This window comes from Ranitomeya variabilis, chromosome 5, assembly GCF_051348905.1.
Source record: "Ranitomeya variabilis isolate aRanVar5 chromosome 5, aRanVar5.hap1, whole genome shotgun sequence".
In the NCBI taxonomy this organism is placed as follows: Eukaryota; Metazoa; Chordata; class Amphibia; order Anura; family Dendrobatidae; genus Ranitomeya; species Ranitomeya variabilis.
In genome coordinates, this window is record NC_135236.1 from 156,329,589 (window position 1) to 156,353,734 (window position 24,146).

The 24,146-nt window shown below is 40.1% G+C and overlaps 1 protein-coding gene across 1 annotated transcript in view; it reads left to right on the top strand.

Moving 5' to 3' along the window:
- AGBL1 (AGBL carboxypeptidase 1) overlaps positions 1-24,146 on the top strand; it is a 797,337-nt gene that overhangs the window by 628,138 nt on the left and 145,053 nt on the right. The window contains exons 20-21 of the mRNA XM_077262682.1: positions 8,397-8,528; positions 17,362-17,538. Coding sequence (XP_077118797.1) covers positions 8,397-8,528; positions 17,362-17,538 — 309 coding nt within the window. The remainder of the gene's footprint in view (positions 1-8,396; positions 8,529-17,361; positions 17,539-24,146) is intronic.

Here is a 24,146-nt window from a genome sequence, read left to right on the forward strand (position 1 = left end):
AGACTCTACGTTCTCTGGTTACGCTAACAACTAACTACTCTACTCATGTGTAGTCTCTTAACGTGCCCACTCCTAATGGCCTCTAACACGTAGCACGTGCTAACCTATACACACAGTATTGGCAGCCAACCTACACACACAGTGTTGGCGTGCTAGAACGTAATCCCCCTTCTCCGTTACTTGGCAACGTATGCCGGCGTGCAGGGATTAATAATTAGTGATTTGGCCCTATGTGACCGCCGCAGCGTCACTCACTAATCCAACTCAGGCCTTCTAGTCTACCTTAGGGCACCTGTCTCTGACTTAATTTGACGTACACAGAGACCCTGAATACTAACCAGAGAACATAACTAGCTAACACCAGGCAGAGTAACACGATGAAAACTATCTCTCGATCTACTAGCACCATCTAGGGAGGGGGGCAGTGTCTATGCGCACATAAGACAGACAGACGGACGTGACAGTGGTCTCTGACCCAGAGTGCCCCTTGGGGTCGCTGTTGGGAACTGCAAAGACCCTTACGCGATTCAACCGGCTTTTACACCGTATCTCTATTACACCTGTCCCGAGAGGACGTCTCCTCACGGGCAAATGCACGCACTCAGTCACTCTTCAGTCATATGCTAAACATATAACAAGACAGACAACAAATATTGCAGCACATAAAATTAACCAATCCAATATGCCTTTTAAATATCACGTGGATATTCTATGGTTCTTTGCCAAAAAAAAATGGACGGCCGTGTATGCAGATTCTGGCTATAACATACCTCGGAGGCCGGCTTGCAGCTTATGAGACAGATGGAGACACAGAGAGAGAGATTTTGTAAGAAGCTAAAGGTTCTTACCGTGTTCCGCAGATTGTCTGTGTGTCCTGGTCTCAGATTCTGCGACTTGCCGGACTTCCAGATATTGATGATCTGCCGTTATGGCCGCCCACCCAGGGAAGCCAAATATGTTGGGGTGGTCTGCAAGTCAGACCCTTCAGGGATATTGGATGGCTGCCAAATGAGTGGATTCTCCGGAGTGATGGACACAGACAGATGTGGTATCTGATCATTGCCATAAGCCGTTTATTCAGACATGAAGTTATATACACTTTTCAGTAGGCATATACATTATGTCCGAGCGCCAATCAGCTGTTTATTACATATGAAATCATTCTTAAGATATCAGGTCTAATTCCCAATAAGGTCATCTTGCTGGTCAGGTGAGTCTTACATAAGGGGTAACTCGAGTTTAGCCACGCAAGGGGCTAAGGTCCTAGACCTAATCTTTATTAGGCATAACTCTCATCAATAACATTAATCAGCAGTCAGCAGGTCTAATTAATAATCACTTTGTCAGCAGGTATGATTTAGCAAACTCTCAAACATGTCAGGACATATTCCTAAGAGTCAAGTATATGAATTATGAGATTGAAGTAAGGTGGTCCCTGATTTCCCTATCAGTAGTATGTAGCATGTATGTATGTAGCATGTATGTATGTATGTAGCATGTATGTATGTAGCATGTATGTATGTATGTATGTATGTATGTAGAATGTATGTATGTAGCATGCATGTACGTAGCATGTATGGAGTATTTTTTTTTTCATTCAACACATTAGCCGGATGATGGGACTACTACTGTCCCATCATTGGCTAATGTGTCAATCACTGTTAGTGTAGCAGGCATAGCCCGATGGGACTTGTAGTCCCATCGGACGATGCCCGCACTGAGACCCCCCCACGCCGCAGAGACCCCCCCACGCCGCAGAGACCCCCCCAGCACGCCGCAGAGACCCCCCAGCATGCCACAGAGACCCCTCAGCATGCCGCAGAGATACCCCCCACGCCGCATCAAGCCCCGGCACGCTGCGTAGAGCCTGGGCAGCCCGGATACAGCGCCAGCCGCATAGAATGAGATCCCTGGCAGGCCCGCACAGACCCCGCCCGCACACACAGACACTCAGTGTCCGCCCACGCACCGCCCACGCACCGCCCACACTCTTCCCCCCTCCAGAACCCCATATAGAAGGACAGAAAGGGCTGATTTACATTCCGATACTTGTGTCCCATTCACTTGTATTGGTATCGGGTATCGGCGATATCCGATATATTTCGGGTATCGGCCGATACTATCCGATACCGATACTTTCAAGTATCGGAAGGTATCGCTCAACACTAATAGAGACCTGAATAGTCTCAAAAGTTTGATACCATCTTTTCAATTAGCCATTAAAGGTATCAACCACTGAGGACTCTCAGACTTTAATCTTTTTCTGTCTACTCGTTAACACGGTACAAAGATATATTTTTTTCCTATACCAATTTGGGCTTCAATTGGTTTCACAATTTTTATATATGGAAGTTTTTCATGGCAACTGTTGATGGTTAGCATAAAGATAAAATATCTGTTTTAGAAAGGTGTGCATTAATTGCTCACTTTCTAAACACTAAATCGTATTTTTTAGTACTTTTTCAACATCATTTTTTAAAATTTTGCCAGATAATTACTTGGCCGCAGTCTAAGACCCCAAGTTACCAGGCAATCTCCTTCCAAAAAAGTTTTATTGACACCTACAGTACAGACCAAAAGTTTGGACACACCTCATTTAAAGATTTTTCTGTATTTTCATGACTATGAAAATTGTACATTCACACTGAAGGCATAAATACTATGAATTAACACATGTGGAATTATATACTTTTTCTTATATTCTAGGTTTTTCAAAGTAGCCACCTTTTGCTTTGATGACTGCTTTGCACACTCTTGGCATTCTCTTGATGAGTTTCAAGAGGTAGTCACCGGAAATGGTTTTCACTTCACAGGTGTGCCCTGTCGGGTTTAATAAGTGGGATTTCTTGCCTTATAAATGGGGTTGGGACCACCAGTTGTGTTGTGCAGAAGTCTTGTGGATACACAGCTGATAGTCCTACTGAATAGACTGTTAGAATTTGTATTATGGCAAGAAAAAAGCAGCTAAGTAAAGAAAAACGAGTGGCCATCAATACTTTAAGAAATGAAGGTCAGTCAGTCCGAAAAATTAGGCAAACTTTGAAAGTGTCCCCAAGTGCAGTGGCAAAAAACATCAAGCGCTACAAAGAAACTAGCTCATATGAGGACCGCCCCAGGAAAGGAAGACCAAGAGTCACTTCTGCTTCTGAGGATACATTTATCCGAGTCACCAGCCTCAGAAATCGCAGGTTAACAGCAGCTCAGATTAGAGACCAGGTCAATGCTGCACACAGTTCTAGCAGCAGACACGTCTCTACAACAACTGTTAAGAGGAGACTTTGTGCATCAGGACTTCATGGTAAAATAGCTGCTAGGAAACCACTGCTAAGGACAGGCAACAAGCAGAAGAGACTTGTTAGGGCCAAAGAACACAAGGAATGGACATCAGACTAAAGCACAGATTTCCACTGGTCTAATGAGTCCAAATTTGAGATCTTTGGTTCCAACCACCGTGTCTTTGTGCTACGCAGAAAAAGGTGAACGGATAGACTCTACATGCCTGGTTCCCACCATGAAGCATGGAGGAGGAGGTGTGATGATGTGGGGGTGCTTTGCTGGTGACACTGTTGGGGATGTATTCAAAATTGAAGGCATACTGAACCAGCATGGCTACCACAGCATCTTGCAGCGGCATGCTACTACATCCGGTTTGCGTTTAGTTGGACCATCATTTATTTTTCAACAGAACAATTACCCCAAACACACCTCCAGGCTGTGTAAGGGCTATTTGACCAAGAAGGAGAGTGATGGGGTGCTACGCCAGATGACCTGGCCACCACAGTCACCAGACCTGAACCCAATCGAGATGGTTTGGGGTGAGCTGGACTGCAGAGTGAAGGCAAAAGGGCCAACAAGTGCTAAGCAACTCTGGGAACTCCTTCAAGATTGCTGGAAGACCATTCCCGGTGACTACCTCTTGAAGCTCATCAAGAGAATGCCAAGAGTGTGCAAAGCAGTCATCAAAGCAAAAGGTGGCTACTTTGAAGAACCTAGAATATAAGACATAATTTCAGTTGTTTCACACTTTTTTAAGTATATAATTCCACATGTGTTAATTCATAGTTTTGATGCCTTCAGTGTGAATGTACAATTTTCATAGTCATGAAAATACAGAAAAATCTTTAAATGAGTAGGTGTGTCCAAACTTTTGGTCTGTACTGTAAAAGGAACAGGAAAAGTAGCGCCATTTCGGCTATGCAGGGCCTTTTTCAAGCCAAGAAAACAGTGCATATTCACATAACAGCACAGTAATCAAATATGGTAAGTCATTGTTAGACCACTTGCCTTAATTCCTCCTTCTGGTCCTACCTCCGTTACCATAGAGACACTACATAAATAAAGCAATAATTAAAAACCGATATAAAAACAAATGTCGTGATGAAATAGTTATTGATAAATATACATCCCAGTTAAAGAAAGATATAGGGACAATCTTGCATTACCACATGTATAATTCAGCATAAGTGCAGTTTTTATTCTATCACATATTCTTTAACATAAGTATACACCCAGTGCAACACAGCCCAGCCTATAGTATATATCGGTTCAAACATAACTATTTGCTGGGAAGTACTGTCAAAAATCATTGGTTGAGGCACAAAGATGTAAGGATACCAGGTGAGGGTACATCCTGTTTACAGGAGCGTGCCAAAAATGCCTTTAGGATGTTTCACAGAATCTTCCCCCTTCTATACATTGCAATAGATGAGACAGGCCTATAGACGTCTCGGTTTGTCAACAAATCACATGCATTGTGTTGGCTCAAGACAGAGGACACACCCTAGCAATAGACGTCATCTGTTTTACATAAGATAGAAAATGCAGGGAGAAAAAAATAAGAAAAGAAGCAATCTACATAATCTTCATAACATTTCAATATTAATAGGGTGAATTGTAAAAAAAGGAGGAAAAAAAGGGTGAAACGAAGAAAGAAAAAGGAAAAAACAAAAGAAAAAACCTCAGGGAAGAAAAGGGAGGAAAAAATAAGAAAAGAGAAAAACAAAGACAAAATAGAAGAGAAAAATAAGAAAAGAAGAATGGAAAGAAGAAATACAAAAAAAGAGATAGGAAAAAAAAGAAAATTAAAAGAACAAAAAAAGGAAAAAAGGCAAAAAACAAGAAAGCTGGGAGAGATAAGCCAAAAGAGGAATTGAAGATAAATAAGAAAAAAAAGAGAGAAAAATTGGACCATTAGGAAAAGGCAAGTACCAGGTAGTAAACTCTCACAAAAGGCCCTCACTGTCTACACACCCTACATATAATAATAAAACGCACTGTTGGTAACAGATGGTGTTTAAATCCACCTCAATGTGATTGGTCTAATTGGCAGAGACCTGGTTGCTAGGGCACATCCTCTGTTTCCCTGCTGCCCCATCAGCATGTGACTGGAGCATTGGAATAATATGGTAAGTATCTCTTTGACATGCTGGTGACCGCCAGTCTACACACATGTAACCCTGGTGATCACATGATATGTAAATATGACATCACGATCCACCACACTATGATTGGTTTGACATACTGAAACGTCTAAAGGAGCTGTATAATCTATTTTGATGTATGGAAAGGGCGAGATGCAATATGCAACACTTACTATGCAACATCCTAAAGGGATTTTTGGCACGCTCCAGTAAACAGGATGTACCCTCCCCTGGCGTACTTACATTTCTGTGTCTGAACCAATGGTTTTCGACAGTGCTCCCAGCAAATAGATAGGTTTGAACTGACATCTAGGTTGGGCAGGATGGCACTGGTTGCATACTTATGTTAAACAATATGTGACAGAACAACAAAATGCTCTTATGCTCAATTGTGGTAATATTTATCAATAACTATTCCATCAGCGATGCTTGACAACTTCTTTTTATATTTTTTATTAATTCTTGTTATATTTACAGTCATGGCTGAAAGTGTTAGCACCCTTGAAATTGTTCCTGAAAAATTATTGCAAATACACATGTTTTGTATACATATGTTTATTTCCTTTGTGTGTATTGGATCAACACAAAAAAAATGGTAAAAAAGTCAAATTGGACATAATTTCAAACAAAACCCCCAAAATGGATGGGACACAATTGTTGGCATCTTTCCCAAATTGTGGGTTCACAACTTTGTTTCAAGCATGTGATGCTCATACAAACTCACCTGTGGAAAGTAACAGGTGTGGGAAATATGAAAATCACAAAAGGGAGAAGTTGACTTAATCTTTGCATTGTGTCTTTGTATGCCACATTAATCAAGGGGAACAGAAAGAAAAGACAACTGTCTGAATACTTGATATTGTTCAACAATTTTGATTTTCAACAATCTTAAGGTTACAAGTCCATCTCTAGAGATCTTGATGTTCCTTTGTCCACGGTGCGCAACATAATCAAGAAGTTTATAGAAAATAACATTGTAGATAATCTCCTTGGACGTGGATGGCAGGGAAAAATTGATGAAAGGTTGCAACGTAGGATAGTGTGGACAGTGGAAGAAGCAGCACCAATCAAATTCAACATAAATTCAAGTTTTCTTTCCGGCCCAGAGTACATCAGTGTCAGCTCAAACTATCTGTTGGCATTTGAATGAAATGAAACGCTGTCGCAGGAGACCCTGGAGGACCCCACTGCTGACACAGTGGCATAAAAAGCCAGACTGCAGTTTTCCAAAATGTACATAAGCCTAAATTATTCTGGGAAAGTGTCTTGTGGACAGATGAGAATAAGATAGAGCTTTTTGAAAAGCACATCATTCTACTGTTTACAGAAATTGGAATGAGGCTTAAAAGAAAAGAACACAGTACCTACAGTCGAATATAGAGGAGGTTCAAAGATGTTTTGTAGCCTCTTTCACTGGGTGCCTTGACTCCGCACAAAGCTTAATGAAATCTGATGATTAGCAAAGGATTTTGGGTCGCAATGTAGTGTCCAGAGTCAGAAAGCTGGGTTTGCATCCAAGGTCATGGGTCTCCGAGCAGGACTGTGACCACAAACCTACTGCAAGAAGCACACAGAAATGGAAAGAAACAAAGTGCTGGAGAGTTCTGAAGTGGCCAACAATGAGTCAGAATCTAAATCCCATTAAACACCTGTGAAGAGATTTTAATATTGCTGTTGGGAAAAGGCACCCATCAAATATGAGAGACGTAGAGTAGTTTGCAAAAGATGAGTGGTCCAAAAATCCTTCTGAGAGGTGCAAGAAGCTTGTTGATGGTTACAGGAAGCGTTTGATTGCAGTTAATTGCCAACAATTTTGTTCAGTCCATTTTTGGGGTTTAGTGTGGAAATTCTGTACAATTTGCTTTTTCTTCTTTTTTTCATGTTGTTTCAGTATACGCAAAAGGAAATAAACATGTATATAGCAAAACGTGTGTTAATTGCAATCATTTTCTGGGAAAAATTCCTTTTTTTTTAACAGCAATTTCAAGGGTGCCACCACTTTCCGCCATGACTGTATGTAGTGTCTCTATGGTAACTGAGGTTGGACTAATAGGATGAATTAAAAGCAGTGGTCTGATTTACTTTAAATAGTTCCTGTTCTGTGTATTTGATTATGCATTTCTTTCTTGGCTTGACAGAGGCCATGGGTGGCCAAAACATATTTTTCCTGTGTACACTGATTTCAATAAAAGGTTTTTGGAAAAGATTACCCGATGCATTGAATTTTTGGATTTCATGCCGTTTTCACAACCCAGTGGAGGGGCTGCACAAAGTTTGCAGCACAGGTTACGGAGCGGTGCATGAGATATACCGTTTACAAAGATAATTACATGGCAATATTCTGGTATTATTCATACAACATATTTATAATGTTATAAGAACATTTGTTTTTTCGTTATTTTGGGCTATCATTTTTAAGAAACAAAACACCTCTCCGTACTGTGATTTATGGAGAATTGCCAAACAGAACGTTGAACAGACTGACTTGCAATCAGCTTTCTCTAGAGAATTACTTCTTTCTTTTCGTTTGTCAGATTTTGTTTTCTGAAGAAATTCATCGAAACGGTTACAGCACAGATTGTAATTGAAATATTAATCTAGTGGCAATCGCCATTCACTTCATGGGTCTTCTTTAATGACTCTGTTATGTATTATGCATAGTTTGTTAGTTTTTGATACTTTTAATGAAAAGGGAGATCTCTCCCATCACTTACCTGTCAGGTCACCCCTGCAGCTATTGCCTTCAGCAAAGGAACCCTTTACCCTTTAGCAACAGCGAATTAAATTATGGCTGGCGGGCGTGAAAACAGGCAGCTTATAATTGAATAAAAGAGTAAAAAATGAATTTCTTGAAAGGAAAGAAAAACTGAAATATTCCATTGCACAATTGTTCTCAATAAAAAAAAGCATGATAAACATTAGGAAAGCACATAAAAGCTGGTGCGTTTAGTATTTAAATGTTATCTTTGTCTGCAGGTTTTCTGTGATTATCATGGCCATTCGCAAAGAAAGAATGTGTTTTTATATGGATGCAGCATAAAGGAGACCTTATGGCAAGCTGGATGTGTAGTGGATTCGTCTGTTCTTTTGGAGGATGTTGGATACAGGGTATGTATGCTTAAGTAATTACTTTAGGATGGTATTTGTGCCGAGAAACACAATGGCTGGTAGTTTACAGAGTGCATACCACACAACAACTTTTTACTGTATAACTTACATATACTGTAGAATTTAAAATTTTCAGTAGAAAATTTGTTTTCTTTCATATACTAGAATCTCCGCAATATACCATTCCAGATTTCCTTATAAATGCATTTATATATCAGGAATTTCACTTTGTTAAAGGTAATCTGATGCCAGCTTTTTGCCACCTAATCTAAAATCAGAATAATGAATAGACAAAAACCATAAATCCAGCAATGTGTCATTTATTGGGTGCTTGCAGTAGTTTTAAGAGCCACAGCCTTATCAACAGGTAATTATCAATAGAGGGCTAGTAAACCTTCTGCCATTAATCCTCATTTTTTGAGTTCTGAATAACGCAGCCCCATCACTAGTTGGCAGCTTTCTGCCTATGTACAGTGTACACAGAAAGCTGAATGTCTTTTGGCTCCTCAGCCTTTCTTTTCACAATCACTGACATCCATCACTTAATATGGGGAAAAACACTACCAAAAAGATCAGGACTCGATCTACATCAAGAGCTCCAATCCCTCAAAGGGATTTTGAGGAGTTTTTCACATGCCCTCAACAGCAGTACCAGGGACACTCACCCCAGATGCCACTGGAACAAACCATCAATGTCACTCCTGTTCTGGCTATGATACAGGACACCGTTGAGTTGGTTCCAAAGGTCTTGCCACTCATAAATCAGGATGTAGATCCCACCCGGATCTCACTAGTAAATGAGGACCCCTGTATAGAGCGTCGGCCTGTAGCATCTTGGGCCCATCAGAAAAAATCATTCTTGGGGCCCACTATGTAGCTACATAGAAATAAATACAAGACCACCAATTGTGTGGGTCGGAATTCTTTTCCTGGCAATCTCCTCAGGTGGTCCCACTGGGTCATGCATGGGGACAGAGTCCTCAGAGATAAATGTCGCCTCTGTGAGAGAGGCTCCTCATTCCACTGCTAGTTGGCCACCGCTCCCTGCTCTGATCCTTCTGCGATATAAGCAATTGGGGAAATAGCCCCAGCAGGCCCCCTTGCTGAAAGAAAGCATAAGGAGACCTGTGGTAGAGGCTCTCTGCTCTCCACAATGACACCAACAAGGTGGGATATCAGATCATCTCGAGATGGTGTTCCTCACATATTTGAAGTGGTTCAAGAGCATCAGCCACATGTTTCCAAGCTGCACACATCTACCTTCTGCCACTTGAAGCAAACATCACCACGTGGAAAGGTCACAATCCCCATAGAGGTAAGAGATCCCCCTCATACTGATCCCCATTATTGCCAAGGGAGTAAACAATCCCCCTTGTAGTGCATTGAAATGGCACTGTTATTAGGTGGCCACACTACTGGGTCTCACTGCCCTTACCTGGTACTGTCCCCACAATCCAGGCTTTCAACAAGGCCACCTACTGCACAGTTCCAAATATCCCTTATCAGGGGAAATAATCCACCCAATTGGTCTCATTCTATGGAACAAGGGGGCATCACTTTAACTGCCCACTCTCCAGCGAGATGGTCAACAGGCTTTTCCTGGAATGACTCACCCCCACTTCCCTCTACATCATCCACAACATTCTCAGAAAGCTGATGAACTGACCACGTTAATGTCCCTTCAGCTCCCATGCAGTCAGTCTATATTTTATCTTTAGACCTGAATATTGCTTCTTTAAATGCAAAGAGACTCAATACCCCCGATAAACACACACAGATTCTCTATCACTTCCATCAGCGTAGGATAGTCTGTTTCCAAGAAACATACTTTAAATCTCTCCACTCACCAAATATCAAACACAAGCACTTTACAACCTGCATTTCACCAATAACCCAAATTCAAAATGGTGGAGATAGCAATCCATATATCATTTCCACGTCAAACTGTTGATTGTACCATTGATACTGGGGCAAGATATATTATTTCACTTTCCATCAAAGGCCAATTATACACTATTGTTAATATTTATGACCCCAGCCAGGCTACTTTTGGCTCAAAATGAATAGACCTTGCTTTCCCATAGATATACTTTTGACCACATTTTTTGGTCTTCTCTTTCTCAAACTTTGTACCATATTGGTGATGGTCCAATATTCAAATCCAAAATACATGCTTTCTACCAAACCCCAATGGCAAAATAAAAAAATCAATGGTACGCTATAAGAACCTTTTTCTATAAATAATGGCACCCAACAGGGCTGCCCCATTTCCCCCTGTTATAAATACTAATCATGGAACATCTTCTGGGGGCTATATTCTCCAATCCCAACCTATGCAGTCTTAAAATCGCAGGTCAGGAATATAAATGTTCCACATTTGACAACAAACTACAAATATATATTACATACTCTCACATACCTATCTCTTCTTTGAGATCTGAATTGGTGCTCTTTGGGAAACAGTCCAATTTCAAGATAAACATGGACAAATCTTAAGCGTTAAATATCTCCATCTCTCAACAATTAACACATTTTTTAGAAGCCAATTTCCCTTTAAGTGGCCCCCACACAACAATATTAGCTGTTTGGGCATCCAAATCTCTTCAGACTTTTTGAAGTTGCTCTCTCTAAACTTTCATTCAATTTTATCCAAGTTAGAGGAAGATATCTGTTCCTAGAATTAAAGAGAATCTTCCTGGTTTGGCAGGATTAATATCCTAAAAATGACGGTCTTACCCAGGCTGTAATATTTGCTGCAAACCTTTCCAATACATCTTCCTCTTACTAGGTCAAAATTCAACATATCTTTGGTCAGTTTGTTGGGTCAACAGGTCAGCCAAGGATTCAAAATAATATTCTAACTTGCCCTAAAGACGCTGGTGGTGTCAAACTACATGACTGACGCCGATATTATTTAGCTGCTGCATATGTGAGGACACTAGACTTGATTCATTCCTCCAAGTCAAAACTTTGGATTCGTATTGCACAGAATATTTGCTCTGTGTTAGTAGCCTCTATACCATGGACTTGCCCCTCTATAGCCCAAAGTAACAATCTGATTTCATGTAGCATCAGGCAGACACTAAAAATAATTTATACATCAAGTACTGTATAAGAGGCAATCTGATTGACCAGCATGACCCGCTAATGCCTATAACCAATAACCTGTTGTTTCCACCATATCTTTCCACAAATCCCTTCCTCATTAGTTAAAAAAAGAAACCTCTATGCAGCTACCAAGTGACCCAACAGGGTACGCTCCTACCCCTCTCCGCTATCTTGGGTGACCTTCCTTGTAAGACAAAACATGACTTTGAATATTTTCAATCACAGCACAGCTCTTCGCTAAATAAGCATATGGAATCTGCTCATCCTATGTCCTCCTTAAAAAAGTGATGTGTTGCCCCTTTGGGCCCCCCGCCTGCCATCTCAGGTATTTACAGATTGTTGATAGATTCAGACCTGACCACTCTACCTCCATTTTGCTGAGCTTGGATGTCTGAACTTCATCTAACATTTACAAAAGATTAGTGGGATAAATGTTTCTTTTTGTCTCAGATGTCTGTAATAGTCACTAAATCACAGGAGACAAGTTATAAAATTGTTTCAAGAAAGATGATAGCATTCCCTCTTTGCTGCATAAGTGGTTTCCTGAAGTTTTTAATATATGTGGACATTGTGGGACACACGAGAGGGCGATGCCATGTATATGGTGGGTCTGCCCAGTTCTTAGCGCTTTCTGAGATGGAGTTCTCAAAATTGCACATGAGATGACTGGGGTAACAATATCAAGATCCCCAGAAGCTGTTTAGTTTCATAGTATATGTTCTCTATGCCCAAATTGGCTTGCAAAAAATCCTTATTAAGGCATCTCCTCCAAGCAGCTAGAACAATAATCCACCTCCACTAGAAATCATTGGACCCCACCTCCTTTAGATGAATGGTTTATGGAAATTGCTGAGGTTCAAAGTATGGAGAAACTGATAGCTCAAAAGTGAGAAGAGATTTCTACAACCACTACCAAATAGTTTCATTGGGAAGCTTTCCTCACCTCCCTGGCCTATCAGCATACTCTGAGATAATCCCTTACTAGTCCCTATTTTGCATCTTCAAAAGAGCTGTAGCAGAAATGAACACAAAAAAAGGATCTTATCCGAGAGACACAATAAGCTTTTGCTCGGATTAAACTAACCTGGATAAACCGTTAGGAAGGCATGTCATGTTAGATGTCAGCTGCAGCAGATTCCACAGGTCAGTAAGTGACCATTAGACATCAAAGAAAAAGGAATTAGTGGACAGTTTCCGCACTGCTCAAAGTATTGAGTCATATATCCCAGTAAAAGTTCAAAAAGGTTTATAGATGTGGTCATTCCAGAGGAAGAAGTAACTCTGTACTTCAAAACGCGTCGAATAAACCACCACCTTCTCAACTTTTACCGGCTTATACGTCTCAGCGCCTCAGCAGCGCCGAAACCGTCCACTAATTGCTTTTTCTTTAATATTTTGCATCTTAACAGAGCAATATATTGTCATTTTTTTCCATTTGCCAATTGATGTCCTGTGTTTTCTCATTGTCATCTTGGTCTTATCAGGCATTGGCTTAAGGTCCACCTTGGCTCCTTCTTACCCTCTTACTCTTTTCTACTCCCCTAGTAATCTACCTATTTATAGACTATATTAATTAGCAACCTTTACATAGTACTCATCATTTTATTTCCTGTAATTTCATATGCATTGAAGTCGTTGTGCATTTCTGTTTACCTGTCGACCACATTGGTCGATTGCTTGTTTTTTTTCTTTTCCAAAAAATTATAAAATCTTGAAGTTAAAAAAAACTCCTCAGATTATTGTGAATACTATATCAAGCAGCCCAGTAAATGACACATCGCTGGTATCGGCCCCTGCCCCTACATCATGCTGCTGTCAGGTGGGATAGAAAAAGCCTGGTGACAGACTCTCTTTAATTAAGGAGATTATTATGTTTATATCATTACAAAGTGAGAACTGTTACTCATATAATTAGTTTGTATTGATCTTAGTCTATTTGCATAAGTCACATTTAAACAGGCCAAAGTGTAACTGTAATGTATAGATTAAGGGTACGTTCACACAGGACTTTTTTGCTGCTTTTTTTTGCTGCTTTTTTTATGCTAATTTTCAGCTGCTTTTTACAGTACCAGTAAAGCCTATGAGATTTCAGAAATCTCATGCACACACGTTGGTTTTTTGTTTGATCAGTATTTTCTGCTTTGCTGCTTTTTTTGGACATAGGGCATGTCACTTCTTTCAGCGTTTTTGCTGCGTTTTTTCACCCATTGACTTGAATGGGTGATGAAAAAAACGCTGCAAAAACGCCGAAAAAACGCATGTAGCATTATTTGCTGCGTTTTTTGTGCAGAAAATCATGGCCAGCAGGAAGGGATCTCACAGCCAAGAGCTTAGGGGTGTGGTTAGTGAGGTGTGAAGAGCCATTGTGAGCCATTGTGAGGTGTGAAGAGCCATTGTGAGGTGTCCTGATTGTGATCTATTGTGAGGGAGTTCCTGGTAGTAAGGTGTGAAGAGCCATTGTGAGGTGTGAAGAGCCATTGTGAGGTGTCCTAGCAGCTGAAAATTGGCATAAAAAAAGCAGCAAAAATCTGCAGCAAAAATCTGCAGCAAAAAAGTCCTGTGTGAACGTACCCTGAACGTACCCAAAAAACGCACCAAAAATGCACCAAAAAAACGCACCAAAATTAGCATAAAAAAAAGCAGCAAAAAAGTCCTGTGTGAACGTACCCTAAGGAGGTTTTTTTTTTTTTTTTTTAAACCTTACTCCATTAACTGTTTGGTGATTTCTATGTTCATAGAAAAATATACTTATTCTATAGGACCATCTTTTTAAAGTCAAAGCAGCATATATTGTCTCATCCGAGAGAATCGGTCTGATTATGCTAATAGAACACCCCCAAGGGCAGTGGGGTACTCGGTACCGGGTCCTTCGGTTCTCAAGGGGGATGTCACGGTTGCTGACCCGGTCCGTGGCCCTCGGGAGGTCCGGTGTAAAAGAGAAAGGTCTTTAAAGGGATAATGTTCGTGTCGCCACCTGTGGTATTCGGTCAGGGTGACCGACACTGCTTAGGGGTCCGCTGGGGTGATGTTATGGCAGCTATATGGTATACCTTCCCACAGGTGAAGTGTGTCCCCAGGGCTTCCCAGTGTGTAGATGGTGGATGATGTGAGGCGCAGTGAAGAACGAGGACACAAGGTTGCAGTCTCTTTACCTTTAAGGAAGGCTTCAGCATCCACAGTCCAGAGCACCAGATCACAGAGCAGGCAGAATCCAGCCGGTTTGGAGGCAAATCCAGGTATTAAGGGGTTGTAGTACCTTATTGCTGAGCCTCTCATAAGGTCCTCACAACTGTTGCAGATGTTCTAGATGTTATGTCTCTCTCTGTCCCTCAGATGGATAGGACAAACCTGTATGACTAGTGGCTTGAGGTTTTTTACAGGGATTCTAGCACGCCCCGGCCTCCGAGAGTTGCCACCGTGCCTCCTGGGTATAGGGCGGATCAGTAACTTGCAATTAGCTGTCCTGCCGATCTCTGGAGCAAGGCATAAAGGACTGTTGCTCCCTCAGTGTTCCGGCTACCGGATCCTGCGCCTCAGAAGGAGGCAGCCTGTGCAGGGCAGAACTCCTTCTGGTTTCCATTCCTTTTGCTATGACTTCTTCTCACTCTCTACAATACAGTTCTCTGTTCGTGTCCTCTCTTAGGAACTGCTGCACGTGGGGCAGGTGCAGCTCCGTGTCCTTCTGTCTAGGCCTCTCACAGGATCCCACCCCTGTCATGGACCAACTACCTGAGCCGAAGCTCAGCCAGCAACTGCCTGAGCCGAATCCCAGCTAGTACCTGCCTAACTTCCTATCCAGACCACCAGTTTTACCTAATTGTGAAGAGTGCTCTAATAAATAGGAGCATAGCTCCCCCTGGTGGACTGGAGTATGAATTGTGTTGTATGCTTGTGTTACCTGGTAAAGAGATCTCCTTTATTGCCTCCAAACGTATCATCACTCCCCCCTAGAGAATGATATTACTGCAATGACCAGGACCCTGGGGCACTGCACTAATCACACTCTGATCACACGCCGATCTAAGTTTCATCACAGTGTGATCCAATTCTCTCAGATGCTGAGAAGATGAAGAAAAATCTCCATCTTCTCCTTTCTGTTAGTTCATGGAAATCGGACTGCACTCCAAAGTCATCGGAGTGTGGTCAGATGTTTTCCACCAACTCATTGACTTACATGGTCAAGTGCCATCTAATAATTGGATTAAACTTGGGCTTGCTGTAGGTTTGTCCAAAGTAAAAATTGGCCATTTACAGGGCCCTATAACATAACATTGGTCTAAGTACGATCCAATGTTTTGTTGGATTGCATTGGAATCAATAAAGCTCTTGTTTGCATGAGCCCTAGGGCAGAATAATGAGCAAATTTACAGATTATTTCTCTATAATTTATGTAAAGTAGTGGGCATGTCCATTCAAAACATAAACGATGAGTTAAGTGGGAATTGTTATTCTTCAGTCATCCTGTGGCGCACTAGAGTATCTCATAATAAGAAATAAACAAACATACAAACGAATTGCCTTTATGAAATGTTATAAGCCAGTGGTTTGTAAACATAGAAAATATATTTCTTTAGCATAAAATGTTCTCTGATCAGCCAATATTTGTTTATTTTTAAATGTAGTCTTGGGGCATTTGTCACTGAGTTAGGTTTGTCACTCAGTTGCCACAGGAAAAAAATTATTACTGAAAAATGGAAGCATTTACGAGCCACAGCAACCCAGCCATATAGTGTCATCCATGTAAAGTTACAGAATGGAATCACCAAGTGTTGAGGCACGAAGAGCTTAAAAGGCCCTAGTTTCAGTGAAGGGAAATGTTAATGCTTCAGCATACTAAATTGGCAAACTGTATGCTTCCACCTTTATAAGAACAGTTTGGGGAAGGCCCTTTTTCTGTTCAAACATGGATGTGCCCCAGTGACATAAAGCAAGTCCTATAAAAGGGCATTTATGATGAACTGGAATGTCCATTGAGAGCCTGGCCATCTTATCCAATATTAGTCCAAAAACAGAAAAAAAGGTGGCACTCACCATCCGGTAAAACATTCCTTTATTTAGTCTATAATACGGGTACTGTGGGAGAGGAGCGGATACCTTTTGTGGACGACTACCGCCCTTCAACGGGTCCTATGCTGCATAGGACCCGTTGAAGCGCAGCTAGCGCAAAACGGCTGTTCACAGAAGGCATCTGCTCCTCTCCCACGGTACCCGTGTTATGGACTAAATAAAGGAATGGCTTACCGGATGTGAGGGTCACTTTTTTTTCTGTTTTTGGACTATTAGTGATTTATTTTTTTTGTTGTGCACCCTGTTCCCTCAGTTGTCGGGTGTCCAGCCTACACCCAGGTAAATTTCAATCTCAGCTGAGGCAACCACTTAAGTAAGTGGCAACAATACACCTCTTTTTAAATTATCCAATATTAGTGTCTGACTTTACAATATGCTTTCATGGGTATGTAGGCAAAAAAATCCAATAGACGCAAGCAAAAATCTTGTAGAAAAGTTTTCCTGAAGAGTGGAAGAAGCTGTTACGGCTCTGTATTAATGCATTTGTATTTAAAATAGGAGGTCATAAAAACTACAGCTTTAGTTGTAATGTGTAAGTCTCCCAATAGTTTTGTAAATATATTTTTTATGTTTTTTAGCTGTGGCAAAAATTACAACTAGATTAAGAATTTCACAATTCCAAATAAGATTTTTTTTTCCTTGTCAATTACTCTTTTAGACTTTACCCAAAATTCTTGATAAAATCGCTCCTGCATTCTCAATGTCACACAGCAGCTTTTTAGTGGAAAAGGCAAGAGCATCAACAGCCCGCGTTGTGGTTTGGCATGACATTCGAGTCTTAAGAAGCTACACCATGGAGAGTACCTATTGTGGATTCAATCAAGGGCCATACAAGGTATTCAATACTTATTAGCTTGATCTTTTACACTTGGTATACACAGTAGGTGCAGATGAAGATGTTAGACTCTTTCTGCACCCTTTAGCAAATGTGTTACTGTTTTGTCATGTATTTTCCAGTATTATTGAACACTAGATCTTATCTGCACTATGTAGCATTAGTTTTCTTTACACTCCACTAAGGACAACCAATATCCAAATTCCGTACTAATAAGGTATGCATATTTCATGAAGTGGTCATCTGCTTGGGATTGCCTTTGTCAGCCAGAACAGAGAATTGATGTAAAAAGTTATTTCTCTGGGAGAATAAAATACACGATTGCTATTTATTTTAATATGCATTATGATACCTTTCTGCTAGCTAGAAAATCCACAAGTTTCAACAGTTTCCTTCGTCAATATCAGTTGATTGTTAGCGGTTTCAGCAGATAAACATTCTTTCTGTACAACTCTGATAATAAGACCTAAGCTAATATTCCTTCATCAGTCGAAGGTGATATTTGCTTGTCTTTCTATCTAGAGACACTGAACTATTTTTTTTTTGTAGACATAAAATACATTACTGTCTTTATTAGCTGCAATGACATTCAACCCACGAGTATTAAAAAATGAATGGGTGTCACATTCCATACACATGTTGAACGATAACAAGACAGCCATCTTTTCTGCATACCATACTTTTGCGCAAAAAGAATATTAAACCTACAGGACATAGTCAAGTGCTAATTCTAAAGGCAAATATAATTAAGGAAAAAACTAAGAGGATGGATGCCGGACACAAAATTCATGTAAAAACATATCTGTTATTAAATGTACCAATATAGGCAAAAAAGGCACATAGTCAAAACAAGGGCAAACAAACTGACACAGTGCACAAGGATAAATATTCCAAGAATAGATAATATGAATAATAGTATGTAATAATAAAGATAGCCGTAATATTTCCTCCAGAGGAAAGCCAAAAAATGATATAAATATCAATTCATAAAAGTAGTGGAGTAATAATAAGAATAAGGATGTATTAGCTAAGAGCTAATAAGATATATCCAGTTGAGTGCTAGGTAACTCAGCAGCAACAAAGTGAAAGCATAATCATATTCATAAAGTAATATTAAATGATAAACCTAAGGAATATTACAAATGCCCATCCTTAATGAGAACCTACCCATCACGTTTCGCTGAGGCATGATTGAGGTCATGTTACCAGGATGGTGACCGGACTGTAAACTATGTCTTGCGAGAATTTGTTAAAGGATCTGGGAATGTTTAGCTTGCTTGCAAAAAAGAAAGCTAAGAGGAGACTTAATAGCGGTCTACAAATATCTGAAGGGATGTCAGTGTAGAGGGATCATCATTATTCTCATTTGTACATGGAAACATGAGAATCAATGGAATTAAACTGACAGGGAGACGATGCAGATTAGATATTAGAAAAAATGTTTTGACAGTGAGGGTGATCAATGAGTGGAACAGGTTGTCATGAGAGATGGTCATCTCTTCTTCAACGGAAGGCCAACAACTGTCTGAGATGGTTTAGTGAATCCTGCATTGAGCAGAGGGTTGGACACGATGACCCTTGAGGTCTCTTCCAACTCTAACATTCTATGATGCTATTGAGATCATTCCTCATTGAGATCATGATAAGCTGAAGGCATTTAAAGAAGACCTGCTATTGTACTTGACATTTACTTTATGTATTTTTTTATAGAGTTAACTAATGAGATATACTGGATAGTGAATATTGATGTCCGTCAATAATTGGAGAAAAAGTGGATTGTACCAAGGAATTTCAACAATTATAGCATGAGCAATATGCTTTGCCTGATCCAATGCCTTGTGTAAAGTCACTGTAGTAACAAACTAAACTAGCGATCTTAGTGTTCAAGGACTGGCCATAGGACTGGTGGGTTTAGAAAATTAGCAACGGTAAATAGTGCTTAACATTAGGTAGCACATATCAAGAGACTCATGAATATGGTCCTTATGAACTAGTCTGGTAATTCTGAAACAGATAAAGCAAAATGTTGCATCTTAGGTGTTTGCAAAAAAGGTAATATAGGTTTAGGTCTACCAAAGCCTTAAAAAAGGAGAGTTCTCCTACAGTAGCCCATATAAAACATGCTTTGTCTGTTCCTACTAGAACACAAAGTAGAGTGAGGAAGAAATTGTATGGAATTCAGTGGAGTGACACTACCATTTTATTCTAGAGGAGCTTTGTCTCGAATTTGGAGATACTTGGGAGATGAAAAAATGATCACAGACAACAATTGAAATACTAATTGGATTGAGTAATTTATCTTGCTGTACATTAATGACAATAGATATAATACAAATATTGTTAAATGTTTATCTGAGGCAATGCAGTCAATTTAGGAGGTTCAATATAATGTATGTATAAATGCTATCCAAGCATAGGATAATCGATTCGCAGGCCCACAGTTTATGGGCCAGGTCAGTAATCTGTGACTATTGTACGAGATGTCTGCAAATCTCCTTATCTCCTAAAATGCTGGGTTCTTCTTTTGATTAGCTGGGCTGGCACAACTTAGTATGCGGTTGATCAGCTTGACTATTCAAAAGAAGATCAGGGAATACCGTAAAGTAAGGAGATTTGCAGCATCCTGTCCAGAGGTCACAGATAAATCATCTGGCTGATTGACCATAGCCTTACAAATCAATTCTCCCATCTGTAATCCAATCCACAGAAGATAGCAGCACAGTCTTATGATATATGGTGCTAAATATCCTTTCAGGACAATATCTAAAAGTCTTATTGTAATATATCCTGATGCAGAATGTGGCAGCACTCAAACAGTTTCAAGTGAAGGAAAGTCTACTGTACTTACCCATGAATAGATGACTTAAGTTCACCTTTCTTAAATGGAATCTGTTGGAGTGCTGCCTTATTATACATTGCGCTACTGTAAGTTCTTCATACATGCAAACAAATGTGTTGTTATGATGAGCCCATAGTTGTCCTTTAATCCTAGATATGCAACCAATGCTTTCATTATTAAACAGCAGAGTTTAGCTTTCTCGAAGTAATATTTTTGTATTAGAAATGTTCCTGATCTCCATCTTGATAGCAGGTGGTATATAGTTTTCATCAATGATATGTATCTCTTCTGAGATGAGTACCACTTCCCACTGTGTTTTCCTAGAGTGGATGTGCTTCATATTCTAGTAAACACACTACTTTCAACTTACAGAATTGTTACATCGAATTTTGATTAATTGCACTTTGAAGAAATGTATCTGTGAATATGTTACTGAGATTTACCTTCCAAGCCTCTATAAAAAAAAAAAAAAAAAAGATTGTAAGAATCGGGGAAACAATTTCATCTTTTACAATACTTGTGTATTAGTTGCATATGGCTGGAATATAAAATAATGGTACACAGACATTGGGGAATATTTACTAATCTTTCTATATTCAGACAATGCAAACAGAGACTTGGTATTCTGGAAATACTTCACAATTATCAAAGTGGCGCATGATGTTAAGTTTAGAGAAACTTTTGGCAATTTTGTTTTACTTTACATGGTCTGTTTGGTTTACATTGCAACATTTTGTAGCCTCATATAACATTTTAAACGACATCTCATTTTTGGTTAAGCCAAGCTTGCAAAACCTGTACAAAATTTGACAATAATAAATCTGCACCATTATGTCAAAAAACCACAGAGGGGTCTTGGTGCACCAGATTGCTTTTGGAGCTGCTTTCATTAAGAAATCTGAACATCTTGGGAAATAGATACACTTTATTAGTCTTTAATAAAGAATCTGCTACATAAAGTGTATGTATGTGGTGTTTCTTTGTCATAAATACATATAAATACTTCGAAAATTGGAATTAATACTAACGATGGGTGGATCAATCTATTGATGATTGCGTTTGAGCTGAATTTCATGAAAATCATGGTTTCATGCAAATTTGAAAATTTGATTTGTGGTTCACATTGCAAAAAAATTCTTAGGGTGTTTTCACATTGCATTCAAGGGTCCTGTCAGGGCATACATCTGAATCCCCCTGCAAAATGGGGTTGAGATATATGCTCCGACAGGGCCACAGACTATAATGTTGCAGACAGAGTGAACATGTGTTGTAATGTACATCATTTTTGAGAATGTATGCCTACAGGAGGTGGACACTCAGACGTAGTAGACTTTTGTCTGAGTGTCTGCCTCCTATAAGCGTACACTCCTGAAAATTATGCACATTCACACAGTCATCACTATTGCAGTCTTTGGCCCTGCCGGCGCTTAAGTCCAAAACTCGTTTTGCTAGAGCGAGGTTCGGACATATGCCTCAACAGGACCCATGATGTGATATGTGAAAGTACCCTTACACTTCTGAAGCATTAACTGATATCATTTTGCATTGCAGCATGGGCCTCCCCATAATTCCCTGCAGCTATGACATCCTATGGATTGTCATACCACGTACAGTGGTGGCGAGTACCTGAGCTATCACAGATGAGTGGTTCCCATTGGAACTCAGTTTCTATAGCAGAGACCTTTTACATCTCCAATGTCACTGTGTAAGTCTCACTCTCCTGTAGAGTATAAGCTCTTCTAGGCAGGGGGTTGTCTCTAGGGAGGGGTGAACCCAAACTGTAAGGTTCGGAACCGCACCAAACACATAGTGTTCGGTCACACGGTCCTGAACACTGGTTTCCATGGGAAATCCGTGTTACAGTTCAGGTCCAGTTTGGGCTGTAAAAAAAAAAAAAGCAGAAAATTAATAATAAACATTATAATTATACTTACCTGTCCAGCGATGCGTCCTCCCGTCCTGCTCTGTCCCGGCCGCATCTGCTTCCACGGCTGCTCATTTATTTCAGCCGGTATTCACTGCACTCGGCAGTCTTCGGCTTTTAACGGCAGTGTTTGTGCGGTGACGTCACCAAATGAACACTAAAAAAGATTATTTCAGCTCACCCATATAGAAGAATTTCTCATAGTCCAAATAAAGTCCGAGCACGAAAGACGTCTCTGTCCAACGCTGTAGCTTGTATGCAGAAAAAAGGAAAAAAGATCCAGCTCCGGAATAAAAGTATCAAAATTTTATTGTAACATATTAAAATTGGAAAACTGCTTACAGACAATCAATCACATCATTTAGATGGTAACTGCCATTAGATTGCTGGACGCGTTTTGAGCACTGTCCGTGCTCTTATACTTCAGCATCTTGCTCCCCCTGTCCCATCCCATATATGTACAGTCCAAGTTCAGGGTTCGGATGCAAGTTCGTGTCATCTCCGGCCCCAAACACGAACTTTACAAAAAAAAACTCGGGCGAATCCGCCGAGCCCGACATACGGGGGTTCGTCCATCACTAGCAGTTTCTCTATTTTTTTTCTCTGCTCTGTAGTATGTAGGCTATTATGATCAACATGGTACTCTCTATCTCTCCTGTAGAGTTTTACCTCTTACAGTCAGAGGGTTCTTTCTCTTTCCTGTCTCCTTATGTTTTTTTCCGAGCAGTTACAAGCTTTACAGTGCTGCTGAGATTACCACAAATGTATTTGTCGCAAATGATTTTTTTCACAAAGTCAGTTAATTTGAAATTCAATAGATAAGATTATCTCCAATTAATTCCTCAAAATTTTGCTTTTGTGATTTGGACAATTTTTTTATAAATATACCTATTTTGAAAAAATAGACATTTGAATGTTTTTGTTACATAAAATCCATAAAAATACATTGTATTGGTCAAAATTTATTTAAAAAATTACTTCAGGGATTTCCTCTCCATTGGACAGAAGAGCATTGGGAGCTGTTCTCATGGAACATCTTGTTAGACTGAGCTGCCTGCAGCATGAAATGCAGAGAATATGTCAATCTGGTTTGCCTTCGGGATGTATATTTCCAATAGTAGAAGTACATCAGACTGAATATCCATCCTCTTTATGCTTATCATCTCAAGCTTAATGCCTAGCCTGGTCTGTTGTTTGATGTTGCTCTTCTTGACTTGGCCTACAGCCTCATGCCTTTTAAGTTTTTCTGCCACCTCATTCCTCTTGACTTGGCCTCTGACCTTAAGCCTCCAAGTCCAATGGTTTTCTCAGCTCCTGAATTTTGAAGGATAACTGGATTTGAATGTGGGTAATCAATCAGGAGGAGCACAGTCTTTACCCTTTAATATGAGTTAATTTGTTTCCTCTAAAACTGTCTATTAAGTATTTATCTTTGAAAGAGAAAAGGAAAATTCACCGAAGTTGCCAAAGACAGGTCAATTACTCTTTGTTTAGATGAGCAATCTGACTCCAAACTAGGAACATAAAATGGGTCTTAGCTGGTCTCTCCAGATTTTTTGTGCTAAAGAATGTAAAGCCTGTTTTTAAACAGAGTCATTGTATGGATTAAAGCCTTGTTGCTGATAAATCATCTTTTATCACTTAATATAAATGACGTCTTCCAGGCTCTGGGGCGGGCACTGCCTGGAAGACCATTCTGCCTCCAGAGCTTGTTTTAAATATAAGGAGGAGTTACCAGTGTGACATATAATGGACACTTTCTGCTCTCCTGATCTTACTGCAGAACCGGACACTTCTGCAAGTTCCTTACAGCTTCAGCTTTCAGCGCAAAGGCTGACAGGGCTG